The sequence below is a fragment of the Oncorhynchus tshawytscha genome, unplaced genomic scaffold (genome assembly GCF_018296145.1).
Source record: "Oncorhynchus tshawytscha isolate Ot180627B unplaced genomic scaffold, Otsh_v2.0 Un_contig_6862_pilon_pilon, whole genome shotgun sequence".
Taxonomy (NCBI): domain Eukaryota; kingdom Metazoa; phylum Chordata; class Actinopteri; order Salmoniformes; family Salmonidae; genus Oncorhynchus; species Oncorhynchus tshawytscha.
Genome location: NW_024608523.1, coordinates 23,371 through 50,024, shown reverse-complemented (window position 1 = coordinate 50,024; position 26,654 = coordinate 23,371). Strand labels below are relative to the sequence as shown.

The window sequence follows — 26,654 nt, the reverse complement described above, 5'->3', positions numbered from 1 at the left end:
TCTCTACCTCTCTCTCTCCTACCTCTCTCTCCCTACCTCTCTCTTCTACTACCTCTCTCTCTCCTACCTCTCTCTCCTACCTCTCTCTCTCCTACCTCCCTCTTCTACCTCTCTCTCCTACCTCTCTCTCCTACCTCTCTCTCTCTCCTACCTCTCTCTCCTACCTCTCTCTCTCTCCTACCTCTCTCTCCTACCTCTCTCTCTCTCCTCCTCTCTCTCCTACCTCTCTCTCTCTACCTCTCTCTCCTACCTCTCTCTCTCCTACCTCTCTCTCCTACCTCTCTCTCTCCTACCTCTCTCTTTCCTACCCCTCTCTCTCTCCTACCTCTCTCTCCTACCTCTCTCTCCCTACCTCTCTCTCCTACCTCTCTCTCTCTCTCCCTACCTCTCTCTCTCCTACCTCTCTCTCTCTACCTCTCTCTCCTACCTCTCTCTCTCCTACCTCTCTCTTCTACTACCTCTCTCTCTCCTACCTCTCTCTCCTACCTCTCTCTCTCCTACCCCTCTCTCTCTCTCCTACCTCTCTCTCTCCTACCTCTCTCTCTCATACCTCTCTCTCCTACCTCTCTCTCTCATACCTCTCTCTCCTACCTCTCTCTCCTACCTCTCTCTCCTACCTCTCTCTCTCCTATCTCTCTCTCCTACCTCTCTCTCTCCTACCTCTCTCTCCTACCTCTCTCTCTCCTACCCCTCTCTCTCTCCTACCTCTCTCTCCTACCTCTCTCTCTCCTACCTCTCTCTCTCTCCTACCTCTCTCTCCTACCTCTCTCTCCCTGTACTCTCTCCTCTCTCTCTCTCCTCTCTCTCCTACCTCTTTCTCTCCTACCTCTCTCTCCTGTACCTCTCTCTCCTACCTCTCTCTCCTACCTCTCTCTCTTGTACCTCTCTCTCTCCTACCTCTCTCTCTCGTACCTCTCTCTCTCCTACCTCTCTCTCTCCTACCTCTCTCTCTCTTACCTCTCTCTCTCCTACCTCTCTCTCTCTCGTACCTCTCTCTCTCCTACCTCTCTCTCTTGTACCTCTCTCTCTCCTACCTCTCTCTCCTACCTCTCTCTCTCGTACCTCTCTCTCCTACCTCTCTCTCTCTCCTACCTCTCTCTCTCTTTCTCTTCTTCCTGCTGTCCCCTTTTTCCACTGCTTTTTTTAATGTATCTCATGTTATCGCTAAGTGTCTCTCCCCATCTCTCTCTGTCCTCTCTCTTAGTGACTATATCATCAAGGAGAAGACAGTGCTTCTGCAGAAAAAAGACAGTGAGGGTTTTGGCTTTGTGCTGAGAGGAGCCAAGGGTAAGGAAACACGTGCGATCAGCTGTTGATAGATAGACAGTCAGGCATACAGACAGGCCTTTAACAAACAGGCACACACACACACACACAGATGAACACACTTGGACAGTCTCACTGTGCTGCATGGGCTTCATCAGTCTAGTTGTTACAGTGGTTTATGACATAATGCTGGTTACCCCTCTGTTCTCTGTCTTCAGCTCAGACCCCCATCGAGGAGTTCACTCCCACCCCAGCCTTCCCAGCACTGCAGTACCTGGAGTCTGTCGACGAAGGAGGCGTGGCCTGGAGAGCCGGTCTGAGAATGGGAGACTTCCTCATTGAGGTGTGTGCTGCTAGGGCTGAAGTTGGATTCTTCACAATGACTGTTATTATGAAAAATCACCCTCTCTAACCAATTACAATGGACTTCTTCTTCTTCCCCTCTACTTCTCCACCCCCCCCTCTCAGGTGAATGGTCAGAATGTGGTGAAGGTGGGACACAGGCAGGTGGTCAACATGATCAGGCAAGGTGGAAACGCCCTCATGGTCAAGGTTGTCATGGTGACACGCAACCCTGACATGGAGGATGGCCAGAGAAAGAAAAGTAAGAGACAACACAGGGTCTGGAACTACGACAGCGATGAATGGCGACGAGGATGAGGATGAGGACGAGGATGATAATGCTTTCCTTTCTCCACAGTCCCCCAGCAGAGTAAAAGACTAAGCACTCCGGCCATCGCTCTCCGCTCCAAATCCATGACCTCAGAACTGGAGGAGATGGGTAAGACATGGGGGATACGGGTTGGGTTCTGGGTAGAGACAGGAAAGACAAGGACAGAGGAGGAAGGAGACCAGGAACATACGGAGAGGGAAAGAGCATCTAGAAGGAATAGAAAGGAATGTAGAGGGAGATGTACGTCTGGAGATAGAGAGAGATGATGAGAAGAGAAGGTGAAAGACAGGAGGGATGGGTAGAGCTTAAGATACATGAAGTGAAAAAAGCGAGAGAGGCCTAAGAAAAGAAAGAACCCACTGGGCACAGACGTCTATTCCACGTTGGTTCACCGTAATGTCATTGAAATGATGTGGGGAAAACGTTGTTTCAACCTGTGTGTGCCCATTGGGAAAGGAAAGGGGATACAAAGTCACAGAGAGGTGGGCTGTGATGGACAGAGGGAAGAAAAGGGGATACAAAGTCACAGAGAGGTGGGCTGTGATGGACAGAGGGAAGAAAGGGGATACAAAGTCACAGAGAGGTGGGCTGTGATGGACAGAGGGAAGAAAGGGGATACAAAGTCACAGAGAGGTGGGCTGTGATGGACAGAGGGAAGAACAGGGGATACAAAGTCACAGAGAGGTGGGCTGTGATGGACAGAGGGAAGAACAGGGGATACAAAGTCACAGAGAGGTGGGCTGTGATGGACAGAGGGAAGAAAAGGGGATACAAAGTCACAGAGAGGTGGGCTGTGATGGACAGAGGGAAGAAAAGGGGATACAAAGTCACAGAGAGGTGGGCTGTGATGGACAGAGGGAAGAAAAGGGGATACAAAGTTACAGAGAGGTGGGCTGTGATGGACAGAGGGAAGAAAAGGGGATACAAAGTTACAGAGAGGTGGGCTGTGATGGACAGAGGGAAGAAAAGGGGATACAAAGTCACAGAGAGGTGGGCTGTGATGGACAGAGGGAAGAAAAGGGGATACAAAGTCATAGAGAGGTGGGCTGTGATGGACAGAGGGAAGAACAGGGGATACAAAGTCACAGAGAGGTGGGCTGTGATGGACAGAGGGAAGAACATGGGATACAAAGTCACAGAGAGGTGGGCTGTGATGGACAGAGGGAAGAACAGGGGATACAAAGTTACAGAGAGGTGGGCTGTGATGGACAGAGGGAAGAACAGGGGATACAAAGTCACAGAGAGGTGGGCTGTGATGGACAGAGGGAAGAACAGGGGATACAAAGTTACAGAGAGGTGGGCTGTGATGGACAGAGGGAAGAACATGGGATACAAAGTTACAGAGAGGTGGGCTGTGATGGACAGAGGGAAGAAAAGGGGATACAAAGTCACAGAGAGGTGGACTGTGATGGACAGAGGGAAGAACAGGAGGGGAAGCAAGAGATGCAGAGAAGTGACACTGTCATGTACTGTCTGAGTGTCCAGGGAAAGGTGTCAGAACCTTAATGGTGACAGCATTGTTAGGGTACCAACATGGATGAGAGTCTCAATGCATTTCACTGTTCTTTCAGAGGTTCCACACTGTCACTTCCAGCACCCCCACTACAGGTAACCCCTCAAACAATGACCCCACCCACCCCCTGATCCTTTTCACTGCGCCCCCTTTTACCCCCTGCACCCCCCAGCCCCATAACCCCCGCACCCCCAGACCAGTCCCACGTCTCCACAAACACACCTACCCTGGCTGAGTGTGTTGTTGCCAGGGTAACACTGCAGGGGGTGGGTGTCACTCTGAGGGAGACTACTGTAGATGCTGCTGCGGTCTCTACTGAGCATGCTCACTTCCCCCATGATGATGATTTATGGGAGCAGATAATATGAGAGGCAAGCGGGAGCCTCTGAGTATTTCCTATCTGATCCTAGGTCAGATTCCAGCTCATCCCAACAGACTCCCATATGTCCCTCTCCCTTACAAGCCAGTCTGTTGGGACATTACTCCTGTCCTCAATACACACGGCTTATTATCTCCTCTAGTGCAGAGCCAGGATAAGATCCAGATGGTTGGGTAACTACTAACTACTAGCTTACTGTACCCCTGACTATCCCCCCATCACCACTCTCTGTGGTCCAAACCCCTGACTATCTCCCCATCACCCCTCTCTGTGGTCCAAACCCCTGACTATCCCCCATCACCCCTCTCTGTGGTCCAAACCCCTGACTAACCCCTCATCACCTCATCCAAACCCCTGACTGACTGATTGACACACAGCATGAGCAGCCGCCCCACAGACCCCCTGCCCTGCCCTGATCTCCCCCACCTGTAAACCAATGATCACTACCCCTATAGTATGGAACATCCCAAACCTACACTACACTAATGTTGCAACCCCTCGTCCCACTACTACACACACCTTAATGCTGTAATAGCAGTAGATCTACTGTATAACCCCACACATACATGGCCCCTGTCCAGGCTGATAATGCAACTATACTCTCCATATTTAATGTAGAACCATACAGTAGATATATTTGTTTCATTTAATCTTCATAAACAAACATGTCTTTTCATATAAAAGTCTGTCCTGCAACTGTTCTTTACGGATCAACTTCTGCTCCTCATTCCATATGCGCATTCCCTAAAGGTTTCAGGAGCAGAATGTGTGAGGGAGTCATATCAGCCTGAGCCATATGCTTATTCTAATGCCATGAATGAATATAGCTACCTCTGACAATGCCCATTAAACTGTCTCACCTCTATGTTTGGTGCAGTGTCCCAGTTCACCTGGAGGTCACGCTGCACGATAGCACCAGCATCAACAGGGAAATGATATCACACACTTACCTGAGTTGTTCAGCGTAGTTTTAACAGCACGTTTCACTTCTAAAGCAGTAGCCTAAGCATAGATTACAAGGCTAATGACAGTCTGCTATCCTTCTTATTACTGGAAAGTTGTTCAACAGTTCTTACACACACTGTTGTTGTCTAAACTGAATGATTTGGCGTGTCTGAAATGACCCGAACATCATTCAGCTAACATTTAAGACATTTTAACAAAACACTAAACCAGACTACTTTCCTACCACTCACCACCTCTTAAAACGTGGTCCCCACAATACACAAGCTCACACAGTCACAGAGGTCTGTCTGAACCCCTCTCTAAACCTGCCTGTAGAACCCTGTGGTCTACTCACGCCCCACTACTCTCTAAACCTGTCTGTAGAACCCTGTGGTCTACTCACGCTCCACTACTCTCTAAACCTGCCTGTAGAACCCTGTGGTCTACTCACGCCCCACTACTCTCTAAACCTGTCTGTAGAACCCTGTGGTCTACTCACGCTCCACTACTCTCTAAACCCGTCTGTAGAACCCTGTGGTCTACTCACGCTCCACTACTCTCTAAACCCGTCTGTAGAACCCTGTGGTCTACTCACGCTCCACTACTCTCTAAACCTGTCTGTAGAACCCTGTGGTCTACTCACGCTCCACTACTCTCTAAACCCGTCTGTAGAACCCTGTGGTCTACTCACACTCCACTACTCTCTAAACCCGTCTGTAGAACCCTGTGGTCTACTCACACTCCACTACTCTCTAAACCCGTCTGTAGAACCTTGTGGTCTACTCACGCCCCACTACTCTCTAAACCCTTCTATAGAACCCTGTGGTCTACTCACGCCCCACTACTCTCTAAACCCGTCTGTAGAACCCTGTGGTCTACTCACGCTCCACTACTCTCTAAACCCGTCTGTAGAACCCTGTGGTCTACTCACGCTCCACTACTCTCTAAACCCGTCTGTAGAACCCTGTGGTCTACTCACGCCCCACTACTCTCTAAACCCGTCTGTAGAACCCTGTGGTCTACTCACACTCCACTACTCTCTAAACCCATCTGTAGAACCCTGTGGTCTACTCACGCTCCACTACTCTCTAAACCCGTCTGTAGAACCCTGTGGTCTACTCACGCTCCACTACTCTCTAAACCCATCTGTAGAACCCTGTGGTCTACTCACGCCCCACTACTCTCTAAACCCGTCTGTAGAACCCTGTGGTCTACTCACGCTCCACTACTCTCTAAACCCGTCTGTAGAACCCTGTGGTCTACTCACGCTCCACTACTCTCTAAATCCTCTGTAGAACCCTGTGGTCTACTCACGCTCCACTACTCTCTAAACCCGTCTGTAGAACCCTGTGGTCTACTCACGCTCCACTACTCTCTAAACCCGTCTGTAGAACCCTGTGGTCTACTCACGCTCCACTACTCTCTAAACCCGTCTGTAGAACCCTGTGGTCTACTCACGCTCCACTACTCTCTAAACCCGTCTGTAGAACCCTGTGGTCTACTCACGCTCCACTACTCTCTAAACCCGTCTGTAGAACCCTGTGGTCTACTCACGCTCCACTACTCTCTAAACCCGTCTGTAGAACCCTGTGGTCTACTCACGCTCCACTACTCTCTAAACCCGTCTGTAGAACCCTGTGGTCTACTCACGCTCCACTACTCTCTAAACCCGTCTGTAGAACCCTGTGGTCTACTCACGCTCCACTACTCTCTAAACCCGTCTGTAGAACCCTGTGGTCTACTCACGCTCCACTACTCTCTAAACCCATCTGTAGAACCCTGTGGTCTACTCACGCTCCACTACTCTCTAAACCCGTCTGTAGAACCCTGTGGTCTACTCACGCTCCACTACTCTCTAAACCCGTCTGTAGAACCCTGTGGTCTACTCACGCTCCACTACTCTCTAAACCCATCTGTAGAACCCTGTGGTCTACTCACACCCCACTACTCTCTAAACCCTTCTATAGAACCCTGTGGTCTACTCACGCCCCACTACTCTCTAAACCCGTCTGTAGAACCCTGTGGTCTACTCACACCCCACTACTCTCTAAACCCGTCTGTAGAACCCTGTGGTCTACTCACGCTCCACTACTCTCTAAACCCATCTGTAGAACCCTGTGGTCTACTCACGCCCCACTACTCTCTAAACCCATCTGTAGAACCCTGTGGTCTACTCACGCTCCACTACTCTCTAAACCCATCTGTAGAACCCTGTGGTCTACTCACGCCCCACTACTCTCTAAACCCGTCTGTAGAACCTTGTGGTCTACTCACGCCCCACTACTCTCTAAACCCGTCTGTAGAACCCTGTGGTCTACTCACGCTCCACTACTCTCTAAACCCGTCTGTAGAACCCTGTGGTCTACTCACGCCCCACTACTCTCTAAACCCATCTGTAGAACCCTGTGGTCTACTCACGCTCCACTACTCTCTAAACCCATCTGTAGAACCCTGTGGTCTACTCACGCCCCACTACTCTCTAAACCCATCTGTAGAACCCTGTGGTCTACTCACGCCCCACTACTCTCTAAACCCATCTGTAGAACCCTGTGGTCTACTCACGCTCCACTACTCTCTAAACCCGTCTGTAGAACCCTGTGGTCTACTCACGCCCCACTACTCTCTAAACCCATCTGTAGAACCCTGTGGTCTACTCACGCCCCACTACTCTCTAAACCCGTCTGTAGAACCCTGTGGTCTACTCACGCTCCACTACTCTCTAAACCCGTCTGTAGAACCCTGTGGTCTACTCACGCCCCACTACTCTCTAAACCCATCTGTAGAACCCTGTGGTCTACTCACGCTCCACTACTCTCTAAACCCATCTGTAGAACCCTGTGGTCTACTCACGCCCCACTACTCTCTAAACCCATCTGTAGAACCCTGTGGTCTACTCACGCCCCACTACTCTCTAAACCCATCTGTAGAACCCTGTGGTCTACTCACGCTCCACTACTCTCTAAACCCATCTGTAGAACCCTGTGGTCTACTCACGCTCCACTACTCTCTAAACCCATCTGTAGAACCCTGTGGTCTACTCACGCCCCACTACTCTCTAAACCCATCTGTAGAACCCTGTGGTCTACTCACGCCCCACTACTCTCTAAACCCATCTGTAGAACCCTGTGGTCTACTCACGCCCCACTACTCTCTAAACCCGTCTGTAGGACCCTGTGGTCTACTCACGCTCCACTACTCTGTTTTAACCTCTGTCTTTCCTCTCAACTCACTGCACTTTCCTGTGGTGGGGACGCGTCACAGTGGAGAGAGGTGAGACATTTGTGTGTGTGTGTGTGTGTGTGTGTGTGTGTGTGTGTGTGTGTGTGTGTGTGTGTGTGTGTGTGTGTGTGTGTGTGTGTGTGTGTGTGTGCTTGAGTGCGTGAGTGAGTGTGTGTGTGTCACAAAGAGGACACAGACATCTCTGATTGCAGCACACATAGGAATATAAGTATTACTTACTATGATGGTGTTACAGTAAGTCAAGTGATGGTGTTACAGTAACTCAAGTGATGGTTTTACAGTAAGTCAAGTGATGGTGTTACAGTAAGTCAAGTGATGGTGTTACAGTAACTCAAGTGATGGTGTTACAGTAAGTCAAGTGATGGTGTTACAGTAACTCAAGTGATGGTGTTACAGTAAGTCAAGTGATGGTGTTACAGTAAGTCAAGTGATGGTGTTACAGTAAGTCAAGTGATGGTGTTACAGTAAGTCAAGTGATGGTGTTACAGTAAGTCAAGTGATGGTGTTACAGTAAGTCAAGTGATGGTGTTACAGTAAGTCAAGTGATGGTGTTACAATAACTCAAGTGATGGTGTTACAGTAAGTCAAGTGATGTTGTTACAGTAACTCAAGTGATGGTGTTACAGTAAGTCAAGTGATGGTGTTACAGTAACTCAAGTGATGGTGTTACAGTAAGTCAAGTGATGGTGTTACAGTAACTCAAGTGATGGTGTTACAGTAAGTCAAGTGATGGTGTTACAGTAACTCAAGTGATGGTGTTACAGTAAGTCAAGTGATGGTGTTACAGTAAGTCAAGTGATGGTGTTACAGTAACTCAAGTGCCAAAGTTAACGTCTGCCTTTGCTTTGTCCTCAGCTGCTACCCCCTGGAAAAAAAAATCAGGTACAAATCACAAACTCCTTTCATGCTTTGTGTTTTTATCTGTTAAAACGGCAAACGTCTCTGCTAGCCAGTTAGCATTCAGTCAGCTTACTGGGTTTTTCCGTATCCTTTCAGAATTCGAGATTTCACAAGTTACAGAGAAGAAGAGGACAGTCTATCAGATGGCTTTGAGTAAGAGACTTCATATGCATGTCCAGCATCAGGGGAATAGCCAGGCTTTATTTTTCACATATCAATAAATTCCCCCTCAGTGGGTGGATGTGTGGTGGAGTGTTTGTTGGTTTGATTTGACCCTCTCCCCTCGCCCTTTCCCTCCTCCACTCTGTCGCATCCTCTTCTCTAACTCTATACCACTTGCTCCCTCTCTCTCTCTCTCTCTCTCTCTCTCTCTCTCTCTCTCATCTCTCTCTCTGTCTCTCTCACTCTCCGTCTCTCTATCTCTCTCTCCGTCTCTCTCACTCTCTGTCTCTCTCTCTCCATCTCTCTCTCTCTCTCTCTCCGTCTCTCTATCTCTCTCTCCGTCTCTCTCACTCTCTGTCTCTCTCTCTCCATCTCTCTCACCATCTCTCTCTCCATCTCTCTCTCTCTCTCTCTCCGTCTCTCTATCTCTCTCTCCGTCTCTCTCACTCTCTGTCTCTCTCTCTCCATCTCTCTCTCCATCTCTCTCTCTGTCTCTCTCTCTCTGTCTTTCTCTCTCTCTACCACTCTCTCTTTCTCACTGTCTCTCAGATAAGCTAGATGAGATCCTGGCAGCAGCTCAGCAGACAATCAGCACCAATGAGGGGCAAGGGACGCGGGGTCAGGGGGCAAGGAGAGACAGGAGCCGGGGCTCCTTTTACGCCAATGAGGTGTGTGTGTGTTGGCGTTGCGTGTGCTGGCGCTCGTGTTCACTAGTGAGATCACCTGTCATGAGGTTGAGAGGAACAGTTTGTCCTGTAGTGTTCCTATGGTAACACCCACATCTTTAGGAGATGCTACATAATGTCATTCAGTGGGTTAGCTTGATGCAACACCCATACAAATATGATTGATTTGACGCCTAAGCTACTATACTTCTAGATATGAACTATTTTACAAGTAATTGACAACTCTTTCATGAATAGTGAAGCTATTTTATTCACTTACAGTACCACAGTCTGCAAAGTGTATTCTGTTATAGAAGTTCTATCCTTTCTGAACATTGTCCTCTGCTCCCTCTTCCCTCTCTTGCTGTGCAGCCAAATTACGACCAGTCAGAAATGGGGATGACCGGGCTGGGCTATGACCGCGCCCACTTCTCATCAGGCCACGCCCCTCCACACGGTATGCTGCGACAGAAATCCATCGGTGAGGCTGTCTGTCTGGCAGGCCCTCTGGCCGGCCTGTCCGTCTGTCTGTCCTCTAGTCTCTTAAAGGCCTGTGCTGTAACACTGTCTGCAGCTGTAGCATACCATGTGCTTCTAGTCTGACTGTTCTGTCTCTGTCCTGGTTCATGTTGTAGTATGCTTCTGCTGTGGAGAATAGCAGTTTATATGTGTTGGACTGTACTAAAATGTTTGTAGGCTGATACACTGTTTCTAGGAGCTGTTCATCACAGAAGCTGGAACTGTGGTTGAATGTGACGATGGACTTCTCCTGTGACTCGCCAAGTAAAAGGCGGTATAACATCTCACCCTGTTGGCAAAAGACCGTTGCTGTACTTTTACCAGTACATATAGAATGATATTGTTGGTCATCATCTCTGCTAGAGGACAGACAGGCTTACAGATGAATGAGAGGACCGCCTGACAATTAGACAGACAGGCTTACAGATGAATGAGAGGACCGCCTGACAATTAGACAGACAGACTTACAGATGAATGAGAGGACCGCCTGACAATTAGACAGACAGACTTACAGATGAATGAGAGGACCGCCTGACAATTAGACAGACAGGCTTACAGATGAATGAGAGGACCGCCTGACAATTAGACAGACAGGCTTTAAGATGAATGAGAGGACCGCCTGACAATTAGACAGACAGGCTTTAAGATGAATGAGAGGACCGCCTGACAATTAGACAGACAGGCTTACAGATGAATGAGAGGACCGCCTGACAATTAGACAGACAGGCTTACAGATGAATGAGAGGACCGCCTGACAATTAGACAGACAGACTTACAGATGAATGAGAGGACCGCCTGACAATTAGACAGACAGGCAGTTACAGAGACAGACAGCCTCCCACATTAATCATCTGTTCTTTTGTTCAGCAGTATTTTCTCTGTACCATCCCTCTACCCCATCCCTCACCCATCTGATCACTCTGCTCTGTGTCTATCCCCCATCCCTCTACCCCAGTCTCTCACCCATCTGATCACTCTACTCTGTGTCTATCCTCCATCCCTCTACCCCGTCCCTCACCCATCTGATCACTCTGCTCTGTGTCTATCCTCCATCCCTCTACCCCCGTCTCTCACCCATCTGATCACTCTGTTCTGTGTCTATCCTCCATCCCTCTACCCCGTCTCTCACCCATCTGATCACTCTGCTCTGTGTCTATCCTCCATCCCTCTACCCCGTCTCTCACCCATCTGATCACTCTGCTCTGTGTCTATCCTCCATCCCTCTACCCTGTCTCTCACCCATCTGATCACTCTGCTCTGTGTCTATCCTCCATCCCTCTACCCCGTCCTCACCCATCTGATCACTCTGCTCTGTGTCTATCCTCCATCCCTCTACCCCAGTCTCTCACCCATCTGATCACTCTGCTCTGTGTCTATCCTCCATCCCTCTACCCCGTCCCTCACCCATCTGATCACTCTGCTCTGTGTCTATCCTCCATCCCTCTACCCCAGTCTCTCACCCATCTGATCACTCTGCTCTGTGTCTATCCTCCATCCCTCTACCCCAGTCCCTCACCCATCTGATCACTCTGCTCTGTGTCTATCCTCCATCCCTCTACCCCAGTCCCTCACCCATCTGATCACTCTGCTCTGTGTCTATCCTCCATCCCTCTACCCCGTCTCTCACCCATCTGATCACTCTGCTCTGTGTCTATCCTCCATCCCTCTACCCCAGTCCCTCACCCATCTGATCACTCTGCTCTGTGTCTATCCTCCATCCCTCTACCCCAGTCCCTCACCCATCTGATCACTCTGCTCTGTGTATATCCTCCATCCCTCTACCCCGTCTCTCACCCATCTGATCACTCTGCTCTGTGCCTATCCTCCATCCCTCTACCCCAGTCTCTCACCCATCTGATCACTCTGCTCTGTGTCTATCCTCCATCCCTCTACCCCGTCCCTCACCCATCTGATCACTCTGCTCTGTGTCTATCCTCCATCCCTCTACCCCAGTCCCTCACCCATCTGATCACTCTGCTCTGTGTCTATCCTCCATCCCTCTACCCCAGTCCCTCACCCATCTGATCACTCTGCTCTGTGTCTATCCTCCATCCCTCTACCCCGTCTCTCACCCATCTGATCACTCTGCTCTGTGTCTATCCTCCATCCCTCTACCCCAGTCCCTCACCCATCTGATCACTCTGCTCTGTGTCTATCCTCCATCCCTCTACCCGTCCCTCACCCATCTGATCACTCTGCTCTGTGTCTATCCTCCATCCCTCTACCCGTCCCTCACCCATCTGATCACTCTGCTCTGTGTCTATCCTCCATCCCTCTACCCCAGTCCCTCACCCATCTGATCACTCTGTTCTGTGTCTATCCTCCATCCCTCTACCCCAGTCCCTCACCCATCTGATCACTCTGCTCTGTGTCTATCCTCCATCCCTCTACCCCAGTCCCTCACCCATCTGATCACTCTGTTCTGTCTCTATCCTCCATCCCTCTACCCCAGTCCCTCACCCATCTGATCACTCTGCTCTGTGTCTATCCTCCATCCCTCTACCCCAGTCCCTCACCCATCTGATCACTCTGTTCTGTGTCTATCCTCCATCCCTCTACCCCAGTCCCTCACCCATCTGATCACTCTGCTCTGTGTCTATCCTCCATCCCTATACCTCAGTCTCTCACCCATCTGATCACTCTGCTCTGTGTCTATCCTCCATCCCTCTACCCCGTCGCTCACCCATCTGATCACTCTGCTCTGTCTCTATCCTCCATCCCTCTACCCCGTCGCTCACCCATCTGATCACTCTGCTCTGTGCCTATCCTCCATCCCTCTACCCCGTCCCTCACCCATCTGATCACTCTGCTCTGTCTATCCTCCATCCCTCTACCCCGTCGCTCACCCATCTGATCACTCTGCTCTGTGCCTATCCTCCATCCCTCTACCCCAGTCCCTCACCCATCTGATCACTCTGCTCTGTGTCTATCCTCCATCCCTATACCTCAGTCTCTCACCCATCTGATCACTCTGCTCTGTGTCTATCCTCCATCCCTCTACCCCGTCGCTCACCCATCTGATCACTCTGCTCTGTCTCTATCCTCCATCCCTCTACCCCGTCGCTCACCCATCTGATCACTCTGCTCTGTGCCTATCCTCCATCCCTCTACCCCGTCCCTCACCCATCTGATCACTCTGCTCTGTGCCTATCCTCCATCCCTCTACCCCGTCTCTCACCCATCTGATCACTCTGCTCTGTGCCTATCCTCCATCCCTCTACCCCGTCTCTCACCCATCTGATCACTCTGCTCTGTGCCTATCCTCCATCCCTCTACCCCGTCTCTCACCCATCTGATCACTCTGCTCTGTGTCTATCCTCCATCCCTCTACCCCGTCGCTCACCCATCTGATCACTCTGCTCTGTGCCTATCCTCCATCCCTCTACCCCGTCCCTCACCCATCTGATCACTCTGCTCTGTGTCTATCCTCCATCCCTCTACCCCGTCGCTCACCCATCTGATCACTCTGCTCTGTGCCTATCCTCCATCCCTCTACCCCGTCTCTCACCCATCTGATCACTCTGCTCTGTGTCTATCCTCCATCCCTCTACCCCGTCTCTCACCCATCTGATCACTCTGCTCTGTCTATCCTCCATCCCTATACCTCAGTCCCTCACCCATCTGATCACTCTGCTCTGTGTCTATCCTCCATCCCTATACCTCAGTCTCTCACCCATCTGATCACTCTGCTCTGTGTCTATCCTCCATCCCTCTACCCCGTCGCTCACCCATCTGATCACTCTGCTCTGTCTCTATCCTCCATCCCTCTACCCCGTCGCTCACCCATCTGATCACTCTGCTCTGTGTCTATCCTCCATCCCTCTACCCCGTCGCTCACCCATCTGATCACTCTGCTCTGTCTCTATCCTCCATCCCTCTACCCCGTCCCTCACCCATCTGATCACTCTGCTCTGTCTATCCTCCATCCCTCTACCCCGTCGCTCACCCATCTGATCACTCTGCTCTGTGCCTATCCTCCATCCCTCTACCCCGTCTCTCACCCATCTGATCACTCTGCTCTGTGCCTATCCTCCATCCCTCTACCCCGTCTCTCACCCATCTGATCACTCTGCTCTGTCTCTATCCTCCATCCCTCTACCCCGTCTCTCACCCATCTGATCACTCTGCTCTGTGCCTATCCTCCATCCCTCTACCCCGTCTCTCACCCATCTGATCACTCTGCTCTGTCTCTATCCTCCATCCCTCTACCCCGTCGCTCACCCATCTGATCACTCTGCTCTGTGCCTATCCTCCATCCCTCTACCCCGTCCCTCACCCATCTGATCACTCTGCTCTGTGTCTATCCTCCATCCCTCTACCCCTGTCGCTCACCCATCTGATCACTCTGCTCTGTGCCTATCCTCCATCCCTCTACCCCGTCTCTCACCCATCTGATCACTCTGCTCTGTGTCTATCCTCCATCCCTCTACCCCGTCTCTCACCCATCTGATCACTCTGCTCTGTCTATCCTCCATCCCTATACCTCAGTCCCTCACCCATCTGATCACTCTGTTCTGTGTCTATCCTCCAATCCTATACCTCAGTCCCTCACCCATCTGATCACTCTGCTCTGTGTCTATCCTCCATCCCTATACCTCAGTCCCTCACCCATCTGATCACTCTGTTCTGTCTCTATCCTCCATCCCTATACCTCAGTCCCTCACCCATCTGATCACTCTGTTCTGTCTCTATCCTCCATCCCTATACCTCAGTCCCTCACCCATCTGATCACTCTGTTCTGTCTCTATCCTCCATCCCTATACCTCAGTCCCTCACCCATCTGATCACTCTGTTCTGTGTCTATCCTCCAATCCTATACCTCAGTCCCTCACCCATCTGATCACTCTGCTCTGTGTCTATCCTCCATCCCTATACCTCAGTCCCTCACCCATCTGATCACTCTGTTCTGTCTCTATCCTCCATCCCTATACCTCAGTCCCTCACCCATCTGATCACTCTGTTCTGTGTCTATCCTCCAATCCTATACCTCAGTCCCTCACCCATCTGATCACTCTGCTCTCTGTCTATCCTCCATCCCTATACCTCAGTCCCTCACCCATCTGATCACTCTGCTCTGTGTCTATCCTCCATCCCTATACCTCAGTCCCTCACCCATCTGATCACTCTGTTCTGTGTCTATCCTCCATCCCTATACCCCAGTCTCTCTCATCAGTCCTTTTCATCCCTCTCTTGTATCTCTGTCTGTGGTGAACTGCAGGGGTGACTGAAGAGGAGAAGTCCCATCTCAATCCTCCGGCCATGAAGTTTGCCCGAAGTCTCTCGGTTCCTGGCCCAGATGACATCCCCCCGCCCCCCACCACCGCCCCGCCAGACCCCCCCTTCTCTTCCGCCCCACCACTGGGCTGGAGAGGGGGCAAGTCTTCCCAGCAGCCCTCTGTGGCCGTGTCCCAGTCCACCTCCACAGCAGCCCACTACCAGCTCTACTCTCAGTCTGTGCACTTCACCCACGGGGGCCGTGAAAGGGCAGGGGGGCCCAGTACCGGCGCTGGAGAAGGAGGGGTGGACCACACGCACCAGTACTCTAATGCCCCCGCCCACGCCGCTCAGAGCAGGACTGCCTCTAGGAAAGGGGGCTACCCAGGGGAGCCTGTTGGATCAGGAGGGGGAGGAGGAGTGGGGGGGGGCAAGGCTGCAGGTCTAAGGAGGGGCTACAGTAACGCCGCCCCACCTTCAGGCAGTGCCACAGTGATGCCCCAGCAGCAGCAGACCACCCAGAGCCAGCCGCAGAGGGCAGACCGCAGTGCGGCTGGGGGGGCTGGAGAGGGAGTACCTAAAGGAGGGGGGGCGCGGAGAGGGAAGGGCCCTCTGGTAAAGCAGTCCAAGGTGGACGACCTGCGGGCTGGCCAGGGCACGCTGGGGGGCAAGGCCCCAGTGGAGAAGAGCTCCATCCCCATCCCCACAATCATAGTCAAGGCCCCCTCCATCAGCAGTGGCAGTGGCCGCAGCAGTCAGGGCAGCAGTGTGGAGGCTGAGCCCACCCCCCCAGGGGAGACCGACAGAACCCAACCCCCCCACGGACCCCCTTCCACCCCAGCCCCACCACCCCCTGCTCCTCCCTCCATCCCGGCTCCTCCACCACCTTCCCTCCGAGGCCAGGATAGTGACTTCACCAGCCAGTTTGGGGCGGCCATCGTGGGCGCAGCCCGCCGGGACAGGGAACGCTTCCATGAGGCCCGCAGGAAGAGCGCCTCCATCTTCATGTCTGCTGAGGAGGAGGTGGGGCCAGGGGGAGGAGGAGGAGGGGGGGGGGCAGGCAGGACACAGACCTCTCAGCAGCAGCAGTTCAGCCCCCAGTCCGGTGCCCCCCCCCCACGCCTCCGGCCCTCCAAGTCCATCGACGAGGGCATGTTCTCTGGGGACACCTTCATCCACCACACCCGCAGCATGCCCCCTGCCTTCGGCCTGCCAGAGTACTCCTCCCCGGCACCAGACTACCAGCCCAAGTCTGTTCCGGCTGACTTCTACGGGGCGTCAAGCCGGCAGCAGGTCCCCTCTGGCACCACCTTCATCCACCCCCTGACAGGAAAGGTCCTGGACCCCTCGTCCCCCCTGGGTCTGGCCCTGGCTGCCAGGGAGCGGGCCCTGAAGGACGATGGCAGGATGAGGAGGGAGAGAGGGACCGAGCACCAGTTTGTACGACAGATGTCCAGTGTGGTGACATTCCCCTCCCAGGCCACCTCCCCCACACCGGCTTCCTCAGCCACCCATTCCTCCAGCTCCTCCTATCTGGTCACCTCCTCATCCCTAGCCGCCACCACCTCCTCCACCAGCCGACCCCCTTCCCCCAGGATCCTCAGGGGTGCAGGCTGGGGCGAGGAGGGGGGAGGAGGGGAGCGGGAGAGGGAGGGTGGCGGGGCCAGAGAGGGGCTGAGGGTGCGCTTCTCTGAGGACAAAACAGTCCACACACATCACTACCAGTCCCAGCACTACCAACCCTCCTACAGGGAGGAAAGACAGAGGGAGAGGTCGAGAGAGAGGGAGAGGTCGAGAGAGAGGGAGCGGGACAGAGAGGGGTACATGAGGCAGCAGACAGCCCCTACCCAGCAGCCCCCTCAGCTGTCGTCCCAGCAGCCTCGCCAGGCCTCGTTTCTGAGGATGGAGAGTGAGGCAGGCTACATCCTGTCTCTCACCCCTCCATCTCCCCCCGCTACAGCCGCCCCGTCTCACCCTCAGGGGGGAGGGGGTTCCGGGGGCAGTGGCCTCATGGTTCTGCCGCCCCCTGCCCCCTCTGTGGATGTGGATGATGAGTTTGTGTTTGCTGACCCACTGCCCCCTCCGCTGGAGTTTGCCAACAGCTTTGACCGGGGTGGAATGTCAGGTTACACACACCGTGCCATTATCAACAACCTGGCCTCCCGCCAGCTGCAGCCCCCACCACCTCCCCCTCCTCCCCCACCACCCCCTCCAAAAGACATGTTTATCAGTGGGTTCCCGGCCCACACCCCCTACCCTCCCCACAGGCGGGGGACTCTACCACCTCCAGCCTTACCTCCTATGACAGTGAGGTGGCCAACCTGACCCAGTCAGGAAACTCCCCCACTCAGACATCACCCAACCCCCTTCCTCCACCCTCACCCTCCAGCCTCCAGCCCACAGGACCCCCGCCTCCCCCTCTGTCTCCCCCCACCCCCACCCAGCTCCTTTCACAGACCCTCCCTTGCCATGACCCACTCTCACCACCTCTCAACAACAGCACGCACACCGGGCGCTCCTCTCCTTCCCATGGGCGTTCCTCCCCCACTCCTCCTCCCCCAAGGTCGCTTCTCCCCCACCCAGGGTCGCTCCTCCCCCACCCAGGGTCGCCCCTCCACCATCCATAGGAGCTCGTCCCCCACCCCTCCTCCCCACTCCATTGCAGGTTCCCCATCCTACCGTGGTCCCCCTCCCATCTCCTCCACCGCAGCCTCCTCTGGCCCCTTCCGGGGCTCTGCAGCCCTGACCTCCACCGCTCCCTGTACCACCACCACCACCACCACCACTGCTGCCACCACCACGAGGACCTCAGTCCAGCCCCACCAGGACAGGACACACACAGCCCCCTCTGGTTCTACAGCGGCCGGCCGCAGGATAGGGGAGCACCACCCTCACCCCACAGCCAAGGCAGGGGAGTCCCAGGAGACGGTGGTGGACTCTGGGATAGAGGAGCTGGACAGCCGCAGCAGCAGTGACCACCACCTGGACAACATCCTGGCCATGAGCGGAGGAGCCAGAGAGAGGCTGGAAGAGAGGCTGGAGAGAGGGAGGGAGGGAGGAGGAGGAGGGGAGGGAGACAGGGCGGGAGGAGCAGACCTCCTGGAGTCGTACATGAGCTACCTGGACGGACAGACGTTTGACATGCACAACGCCACAGCCGCCGTCTCCACCTACCCCAAATCAGGCAGGTTCAGGGAGGGGGGGCGTGCGGCCGAACTACGCAGAGAGACCGGTACCGCCCCGCCCTCCTTCCAGTCACACAGACGGAGGGAGGAAGAGGAAGAGGAGGAGGAGGGCGAGGAAGGAGAGGAGGAGGACGATGGAGGACGGGAGGGTTATGGGATGACACAGAATTTGGGGCGTCCCACATCACCCTACTTTGACCGGCCCCGGACCCCTGAGATGAAGCCTCTGTGGGGGTCAGAGGGTCAGTTAGTAGGGGACCAGGGGACCTACCTGGAGGGCCGGAGGCTGTACCCCCCCATATCCAGCATGAAGGCCAGCATCATCAATGAGCTCAGCAACAAACTGCAGCAGAGAGGGAGCCAGAGATCACTAAGTAGACACAGGTACTCGCTATGATATGTTAGAGGATATTTGGTGAGGTTGTGTGTGTTGATACAGGTACAATTACTACAGTTATATTATCTTCAGTAGACCATAGATTTCCGTACAAAGGCCTGCATGTTTTACTTGTACATCAGTGGAGGCTGCTGAGGAGAGGATGGCTCATAATAATGTCTGAAATGGAGTGTTTGATACCATCTCACTGATTCCGCTCCAGCCGTTATCACGAGCCCTTCCTCCCCAATTAAGGTCCCACCAACCTCCTGTGTTGTAAACATCAATCACACAGCGATCTCTTGTCCTGGTGCTACTTGTGTATTTTGTGGGAATGGGTGAGTGAGTGAGTGAATGAGTGAGTGAGTGAGTGAGTGAGTGAGTGGTGAGTGAGTGAGTGAGTGAGTGAGTGAGTTAGTGAGCGAGTGGTGAGTGAGTGAGTGAGTGAGTGAGTGAGTGAGTGAGTGAGTGAGTGAGTGAGTGAGTGGTGGGTGAGTGAGTGAGTGAGTGAGTGAGTGAGTGGTGAGTGAGTGAGTGAGTGAGTGAGTGAGTGAGCGAGCGGGGGCGGGCGAGCGAGCGAGCGAGTGGTGAGTGAGTGAGTGAGTGAGTGAGTGAGTGAGTGAGTGAGTGAGTGAGTGAGTGAGTGAGTGAGTGAGTGAGTGAGTGAGTGAGTGAGTGAGTGAGCGAGCGAGTGAGTGAGTGAGCGAGTGAGTGTTTTACTATGTCAATTCTTCCCCATTTTTATGTCCCATGCTTTTGTCTCCGTCTGCTTTATGTCTCTCCTCCACCAGAAACAGGTAATTACACTCCTCCTTTCTCACACACATAAAACATTTCCCCTTTCTTCAATTTACTGCCTGTGTTTCAACAGCCAGAGAAAAGAAAAGCAAGTTCCTGTCTACTCAGCACAACTTTAATAGCAATTAGCTGCTGTTAACATCCTGAGCCTCATATTGCTAGCCAATCTAACAATGTCCGTCTTCAGGTGTAGGCTACTAGTGAATAGTGGTGGTGAGGTTGGGTAACGGGTTATGAATAGTGGTGGTGAGGTTGGGTAATGTGTTATGAATAGTGGTGGTGAGGTTGGGTAACGGGTTATGAATAGTGGTGGTGAGGTTGGGTAATGTGTTATGAATAGTGGTGGTGAGGTTGGGTAATGTGTTATGAATAGTGGTGGTGAGGTTGGGTAGCAGGTTATGAATAGTGGTGGTGAGGTTGGGTAATGTGTTATGAATAGTGGTGGTGAGGTTGGGTAATGTGTTATGAATAGTGGTGGTGAGGTTGGGTAATGTGTTATGAATAGTGGTGGTGAGGTTGGGTAATGTGTTATGAATAGTGGTGGTGAGGTTGGGTAATGTGTTATGAATAGTGGTGGTGAGGTTGGGTAATGTGTTATGAATAGTGGTGGTGAGGTTGGGTAATGTGTTATGAATAGTGATGGTGAGGTTGGGTAGCAGGTTATGAATAGTGGTGGTGAGGTTGGGTAATGTGTTATGAATAGTGATGGTGAGGTTGGGTAATGTGTTATGAATAGTGGTGGTGAGGTTGGGTAATGTGTTATGAATAGTGGTGGTGAGGTTAGGTAGCAGGTTATGAATAGTGGTGGTGAGGTTGGGTAATGTGTTATGAATAGTGGTGGTGAGGTTAGGTAGCAGGTTATGAATAGTGGTGGTGAGGTTGGGTAATGTGTTATGAATAGTGATGGTGAGGTTGGGTAGCAGGTTATGAATAGTGGTGGTGAGGTTGGGTAATGTGTTATGAATAGTGGTGGTGAGGTTGGGTAATGTGTTATGAATAGTGGTGGTGAGGTTGGGTAATGTGTTATGAATAGTGGTGGTGAGGTTAGGTAGCAGGTTATGAATAGTGGTGGTGAGGTTGGGTAATGTGTTATGAATAGTGATGGTGAGGTTGGGTAGCAGGTTATGAATAGTGGTGGTGAGGTTGGGTAATGTGTTATGAATAGTGATGGTGAGGTTGGGTAATGTGTTATGAATAGTGATGGTGAGGTTGGGTAATGTGTTATGAATAGTGGTGGTGAGGTTGGGTAATGTGTTATGAATAGTGGTGGTGAGGTTGGGTAATGTGTTATGAATAGTGGTGGTGAGGTTGGGTAATGTGTTATGAATAGGGGTGGTGAGGTTGGGTAGCAGGTTATGAATAGTGGTGGTGAGGTTGGGTAATGTGTTATGAATAGTGGTGGTGAGGTTGGGTAATGTGTTATGAATAGTGGTGGTGAGGTTGGGTAATGTGTTATGAATAGTGGTGGTGAGGTTGGGTAATGTGTTATGAATAGGGGTGGTGAGGTTGGGTAGCAGGTTATGAATAGTGGTGGTGAGGTTGGGTAATGTGTTATGAATAGTGGTGGTGAGGTTGGGTAATGTGTTATGAATAGTGGTGGTGAGGTTGGGTAATGTGTTATGAATAGTGGTGGTGAGGTTAGGTAGCAGGTTATGAATAGTGGTGGTGAGGTTGGGTAATGTGTTATGAATAGTGATGGTGAGGTTGGGTAGCAGGTTATGAATAGTGGTGGTGAGGTTGGGTAATGTGTTATGAATAGTGGTGGTGAGGTTGGGTAATGTGTTATGAATAGTGGTGGTGAGGTTGGGTAATGTGTTATGAATAGTGGTGGTGAGGTTAGGTAGCAGGTTATGAATAGTGGTGGTGAGGTTGGGTAATGTGTTATGAATAGTGATGGTGAGGTTGGGTAGCAGGTTATGAATAGTGGTGGTGAGGTTGGGTAATGTGTTATGAATAGTGGTGGTGAGGTTGGGTAATATGTTATGAAGAGCCCCTCTATGTACCGTAGGTACCGTATGTGTCATTGTCATTCCTTCTTTTCTGTCCCTAGGTTTTCAGAAGACTCCGCCTCGGCCCTGAGCCCCCCCTCAGTTCGTTCCCTGTCCCCCTCCCCTATCCACCACTCCCAGCCCGCCCTGTCCCTGTCCCCCACCCCTTCCTCCCAGTACCCAAACTGGAACCGTCCCCCCGTCCCCCAGCCCCCTGTGGCTGCCGTACAGCCCCCCTCCACGCTCCCACTCCCCCTGTCCTCCCCCACCTACTCCCCTTATCCCACCTCCCCTAAACACCGGCCTGTGTATCGCACCAAAGCCCTGGAGTTCCAGTTCATTCCAAGTAGAGAGTCCAGGAAGGCAGAGTCCCACCACCTGCAGCGTAGGAGAGCCCCCAGTCCCCTCATCTCCCCCTCCGAGAGGCCCAAACTGGGTCCCCCCCGCCCCTCCTCCCTCCCCCTCCTCCCCACCACACCCCTCTACAGCAGCCTCTACGAGCTCCGCGGCTCTATGACCCCGCCCTCACCCGCTAACCACATGGGGGACCCCTACTTCTCCCCTTCCCCTCCTCTCTTCGCCCCCTCTGGCGCCCCTCCTCCCCCAAACGCCTCCCTGTTGGTGTCTCGCTCCCTCTCCCCCACACACTTTTTATCTGGTAGCTCATCCCCTCCCCTGCACCCTCTCCCCGCTCCCCCTGCCTGAGCTACCCCCACCTCCCTCCCCCATCCCCCTCCAAGCCCTTTGCCTCCAAGCCACTGCCTTATTGGACCAAATACGACGTGGCTGATTGGCTGGGATACCTGAACCTGGGCGAGCACAGGGAGCATTTCCTGGACAACGAGATCGACGGCAGTCACCTGCCCTCCCTCACCAAGGAGGACTATCTGGACCTGGGGGTGACGCGTGTCGGACAGCGCATGAACATCGCCCGCGCTCTGAAGAGAGTGACTGACAGGTAAGGGGAAGAGCGATGGATGGCTGAGAGGATAAGAGTACAGAGATAGGCCTGTCTTGTAAAATAAACAAAGATAAAACAAATCCTATACCAGGTTGTAAACCTCTGCCTATCCCCCTCTCCTATCTCTGTCCTCTATCTCCTCTGTCACTCTTGTCTCTGTCCTCTCTCTCTTGTCTCTGTCCTCTCTCTCTTGTCTCTCTCCTGTCTCTCCCCTCTCTCGCTTGTCTCTCTCCTGTCTCTCTCATCTCTTGAATTGAAATCAGGCTCAACATGAATGAATGTGTTATTCAGATAGTATGGCACTGGGGCAGCTCTTACTCTTGTTAAAGCGTCTGGCTCAAACAAACAAAAAAACATGACTTTAATCTCTCTTTTCTTTCCCAAGGCTCTCCAGTTCTCCTTTTCCCATTTCTGCTCTGTCACCACGAGGAAGAAGGGATGATGGGAGTCGGAGCTGAGAAGACAAACAGAAAGAGAAAGGAGGGGGGATGGAGTCAGTGAGGGAACAGGAGAGAGAGAGGCCACAACTGCTGCTATCCATGAGGGATTCACACAACAAAAGCAGAGAACCTGATTTCACCTAGAGGGAGGACCGATCAGGAAAAGCGAGGGGAAATGAAGGATGGAACAAGGGCTGACCAATGCCTGGTACTCAGGGCCTGGTAGCTGACTCACACAGATACACTCGCATGCACACAAATACAGTAACACACACAAGCACTGACTCTAATGTCAACACACACACACAAACACTATGAGGATGGAATGACTGAATGTACATTGAGGCAACAAATAACAATAGGAGTAAAATAGTGACAAAACTTAGCCCAAAATATTGAGAGAAACAATCAAATGTTGTTTATCTTTTTCATCTGAGCAGTTCATAGTGTTGTTGGGGTAAGAGAGAATGAGGATTGTCCTCATTATTAACACTAGTTAGAGCTTTCTCCACCTGTCTTCTCTGGGTAGCTGTAGTTCCTCCTCTCTACCCTAGGGTTAGGTAGCTCCTCCTCTCTACCCTAGGGTTAGGTAGCTCCTCCTCTACCCTAGGGTTAGGTAGCTCCTCCTCTCTACCCTAGGGCTAGGGTTAGGTAGCTCCTCGTCTCTACTCTAGGGTTAGGTAGCTCCTCGTCTCTACCCTAGGGTTAGGGTTAGGTAGCTCCTCCTCTCTACCCTAGGGTTAGGTAGCTCCTCCTATCTACCCTAGGGTTAGGTAGCTCCTCCTCTCTACCCTAGGGTTAGGTAGCTCCTCCTCTCTACCCTAGGATTAGGTAGCTCCTCCTCTCTACCCTAGGATTAGGAAGTACCTCCTCTCTACCCTAGGGTTAGGTAGCTCCTCCTCTCTACCCTAGGGTTAGGTAGCCCCTCCTCTTTACCCTATGGTTAGGTAGCTCCTCCTCTCTACCCTAGGGTTAGGGTTAGGTAGCCCCTCCTCTTTACCCTAGGGTTAGGTAGCTCCTCCTCTCTACCCTAGGGTTAGGTAGCTCCTCCTCTCTACCCTAGGGTTAGGTAGCTCCTCCTCTTTACCCTAGGGTTAGGGTTAGGCAGCTCCTCCTCTCTACCCTAGGGTTAGGTAGCTCCTCCTCTCTACCCTAGGGTTAGGTAGCTCCTCCTCTCTACCCTAGGGTTAGGTAGCTCCTCCTCTCTACCCTAGGGTTAGGGTTAGGTAGCTCCTCCTCTCTACCTGGGGTTAGGGTTAGGTAACTCATCCTCTCTACCCTAGGGTTAGGGTTAGGGTTAGGTAGCTCCTCCTCTCTACCCTAGGGTTAGGTAGCTCCTCCTCTCTACCCTAGGGTTAGGTAGCTCCTCCTCTCTACCCAAGGGTTAGGTTAGGTAGCTCCTCCTCTCTACCCTAGGGTTAGGTAGCTCCTCCTCTCTACCCAAGGGTTAGGTAGCTCCTCCTCTCTACCCAAGGGTTAGGGTTAGGTAGCTCCTCCTCTCTACCCTAGGGTTAGGTAGCTCCTCCTCTCTACCCAAGGGTTAGTTAGCTCCTCCTCTCTACCCAAGGGTTAGGGTTAAGTATCTCCTCCTCTCTACCCAAGGGTTAGGTAGCTCCTTCTCTCTACCCTAGGGTTAGGTAGCTCTTCCTCTCTACCCTAGGGTTAGGTAGCTGTAGTTCCTCCTCTCTACCCTGGGGTTAGGTAGCTCCTCCTCTCTACCCAAAGGTTAGGGTTAGGTAGCTCCTCCTCTCTACCCTAGGGTTAGGTAGCTGTAGTTCCTCCTCTCTACCCAAGGGTTAGGTAGCTGTAGTTCCTCCTCTCTACCCAAGGGTTAGGGTTAGGTAGCTGTAGTTCCTCCTCTCTACCCTAGGGTTAGGTAGCTCCTCCTCTCTACCCAAGGGTTAGGGTTAGGTAGCTCCTCCTCTCTACCCAAGGGTTAGGGTTAGGTAGCTCCTCCTCTCTACCCTAGGGTTAGTTAGCTGTCTAGCTCCTCCTCTCTACCCTAGGGTTAGGTAGCTGTAGTTCCTCCTCTCTACCCAAGGGTTAGGTAGCTGTAGTTCCTCCTCTCTACCCAAGGGTTAGGGTTAGGTAGCTGTAGTTCCTCCTCTCTACCCTAGGGTTAGGTAGCTCCTCCTCTCTACCCAAGGGTTAGGGTTAGGTAGCTCCTCCTCTCTACCCAAGGGTTAGGGTTAGGTAGCTCCTCCTCTCTACTCAAGGGTTAGGGTTTGGTAGCTGTAGTTCCTCCTCTCTACCCTAGGGTTGGGGTTAGGTAGCTCTTCCTTTCTACCCTAGGGTTAGGTAGCTGTAGCTCCTCCTCTCTACCCTGGGGTTAGTTAGCTGTCTAGCTCCTCCTCTCTACCCTAGGGTTAGTTAGCTGTGTAGCTCCTCCTCTCTACCCTAGGGTTAGTTAGCTGTCTAGCTCCTCCTCTCTACCCTAGGGTTAGTTAGCTGTGTAGCTCCTCCTCTCTACCCTAGGGTTAGTTAGCTGTCTAGCTCCTACTCTCTACCCTAGGGTTAGTTAGCTGTCTAGCTCCTCCTCTCTACCCTAGGGTTAGTTAGCTGTCTAGCTCCTTCTCTCTACCCTAGGGTTAGTTAGCTGTCTAGCTCCTCCTCTCTACCCTAGGGTTAGTTAGCTGTCTAGCTCCTCCTCTCTACCCTAGGGTTAGGTAGCTGTAGTTCCTCCTCTCTACCCAAGGGTTAGGTAGCTGTAGTTCCTCCTCTCTACCCAAGGGTTAGGTAGCTGTAGTTCCTCCTCTCTACCCTAGGGTTAGGTAGCTCCTCCTCTCTACCCAAGGGTTAGGGTTAGGTAGCTCCTCCTCTCTACCCAAGGGTTAGGGTTAGGTAGCTCCTCCTCTCTACTCAAGGGTTAGGGTTTGGTAGCTGTAGTTCCTCCTCTCTACCCTAGGGTTGGGGTTAGGTAGCTCTTCCTTTCTACCCTAGGGTTAGGTAGCTGTAGCTCCTCCTCTCTACCCTGGGGTTAGTTAGCTGTCTAGCTCCTCCTCTCTACCCTAGGGTTAGTTAGCTGTGTAGCTCCTCCTCTCTACCCTAGGGTTAGTTAGCTGTCTAGCTCCTCCTCTCTACCCTAGGGTTAGTTAGCTGTGTAGCTCCTCCTCTCTACCCTAGGGTTAGTTAGCTGTCTAGCTCCTACTCTCTACCCTAGGGTTAGTTAGCTGTCTAGCTCCTCCTCTCTACCCTAGGGTTAGTTAGCTGTCTAGCTCCTTCTCTCTACCCTAGGGTTAGTTAGCTGTCTAGCTCCTCCTCTCTACCCTAGGGTTAGTTAGCTGTCTAGCTCCTCCTCTCTACCCTAGGGTTAGTTAGCTGTCTAGCTCCTCCTCTCTACCCTAGGGTTAGTTAGCTGTCTAGCTCCTCCTCTCTACCCTAGGGTTAGTTAGCTGTCTAGCTCCTCCTCTCTACCCTAGGGTTAGTTAGC

General features: G+C 52.4%; 2 protein-coding genes and 1 non-coding gene across 5 annotated transcripts in view; all 3 read left to right on the top strand.

Annotated features, from left to right (window-relative positions):
• The window catches only part of LOC112259251 (SH3 and multiple ankyrin repeat domains protein 1-like), a gene marked incomplete at its 5' end in the record, with an annotated part of 30,033 nt that extends 12,231 nt beyond the window's left edge, over positions 1-17,802 (top strand). The window contains 10 exons of the mRNA XM_042313317.1: positions 1,205-1,287; positions 1,485-1,609; positions 1,735-1,870; positions 1,967-2,047; positions 8,038-8,046; positions 8,872-8,898; positions 9,013-9,069; positions 9,628-9,746; positions 10,116-10,224; positions 15,481-17,802. Of these exons, the coding sequence (XP_042169251.1) occupies positions 1,205-1,287; positions 1,485-1,609; positions 1,735-1,870; positions 1,967-2,047; positions 8,038-8,046; positions 8,872-8,898; positions 9,013-9,069; positions 9,628-9,746; positions 10,116-10,224; positions 15,481-17,801 (3,067 nt within the window). The remainder of the gene's footprint in view (positions 1-1,204; positions 1,288-1,484; positions 1,610-1,734; positions 1,871-1,966; positions 2,048-8,037; positions 8,047-8,871; positions 8,899-9,012; positions 9,070-9,627; positions 9,747-10,115; positions 10,225-15,480) is intronic.
• A 27-nt stretch (positions 17,803-17,829) lies between these two features.
• Positions 17,830-22,633, top strand: LOC121843590 (SH3 and multiple ankyrin repeat domains protein 1-like). The gene is made up of 3 exons (XM_042313318.1): positions 17,830-19,045; positions 19,829-19,834; positions 21,886-22,633. The coding sequence occupies exons 1-3, from the start codon at positions 17,946-17,948 to the stop codon at positions 22,526-22,528; spliced, it is 1,749 nt and encodes a 582-aa protein (XP_042169252.1). The 5' UTR covers positions 17,830-17,945; the 3' UTR covers positions 22,529-22,633.
• Positions 22,634-22,640: 7 nt separating this feature from the next.
• On the top strand, positions 22,641-24,690 carry LOC112242433. Of its 3 annotated transcripts, none has more exons than XR_006081670.1 (3): positions 22,641-22,781; positions 23,170-24,293; positions 24,647-24,690. It is a non-coding gene; the product is annotated as an uncharacterized LOC112242433 (transcript). The 3 variants fall into 3 exon arrangements; XR_006081669.1 differs by lacking the exon at positions 24,647-24,690 and adding an exon at positions 24,613-24,635 and having other exon boundaries at positions 23,170-24,317; XR_006081671.1 differs by lacking the exon at positions 24,647-24,690 and having other exon boundaries at positions 23,170-24,206; positions 24,259-24,410.
• Positions 24,691-26,654: the final 1,964 nt, after the last annotated feature.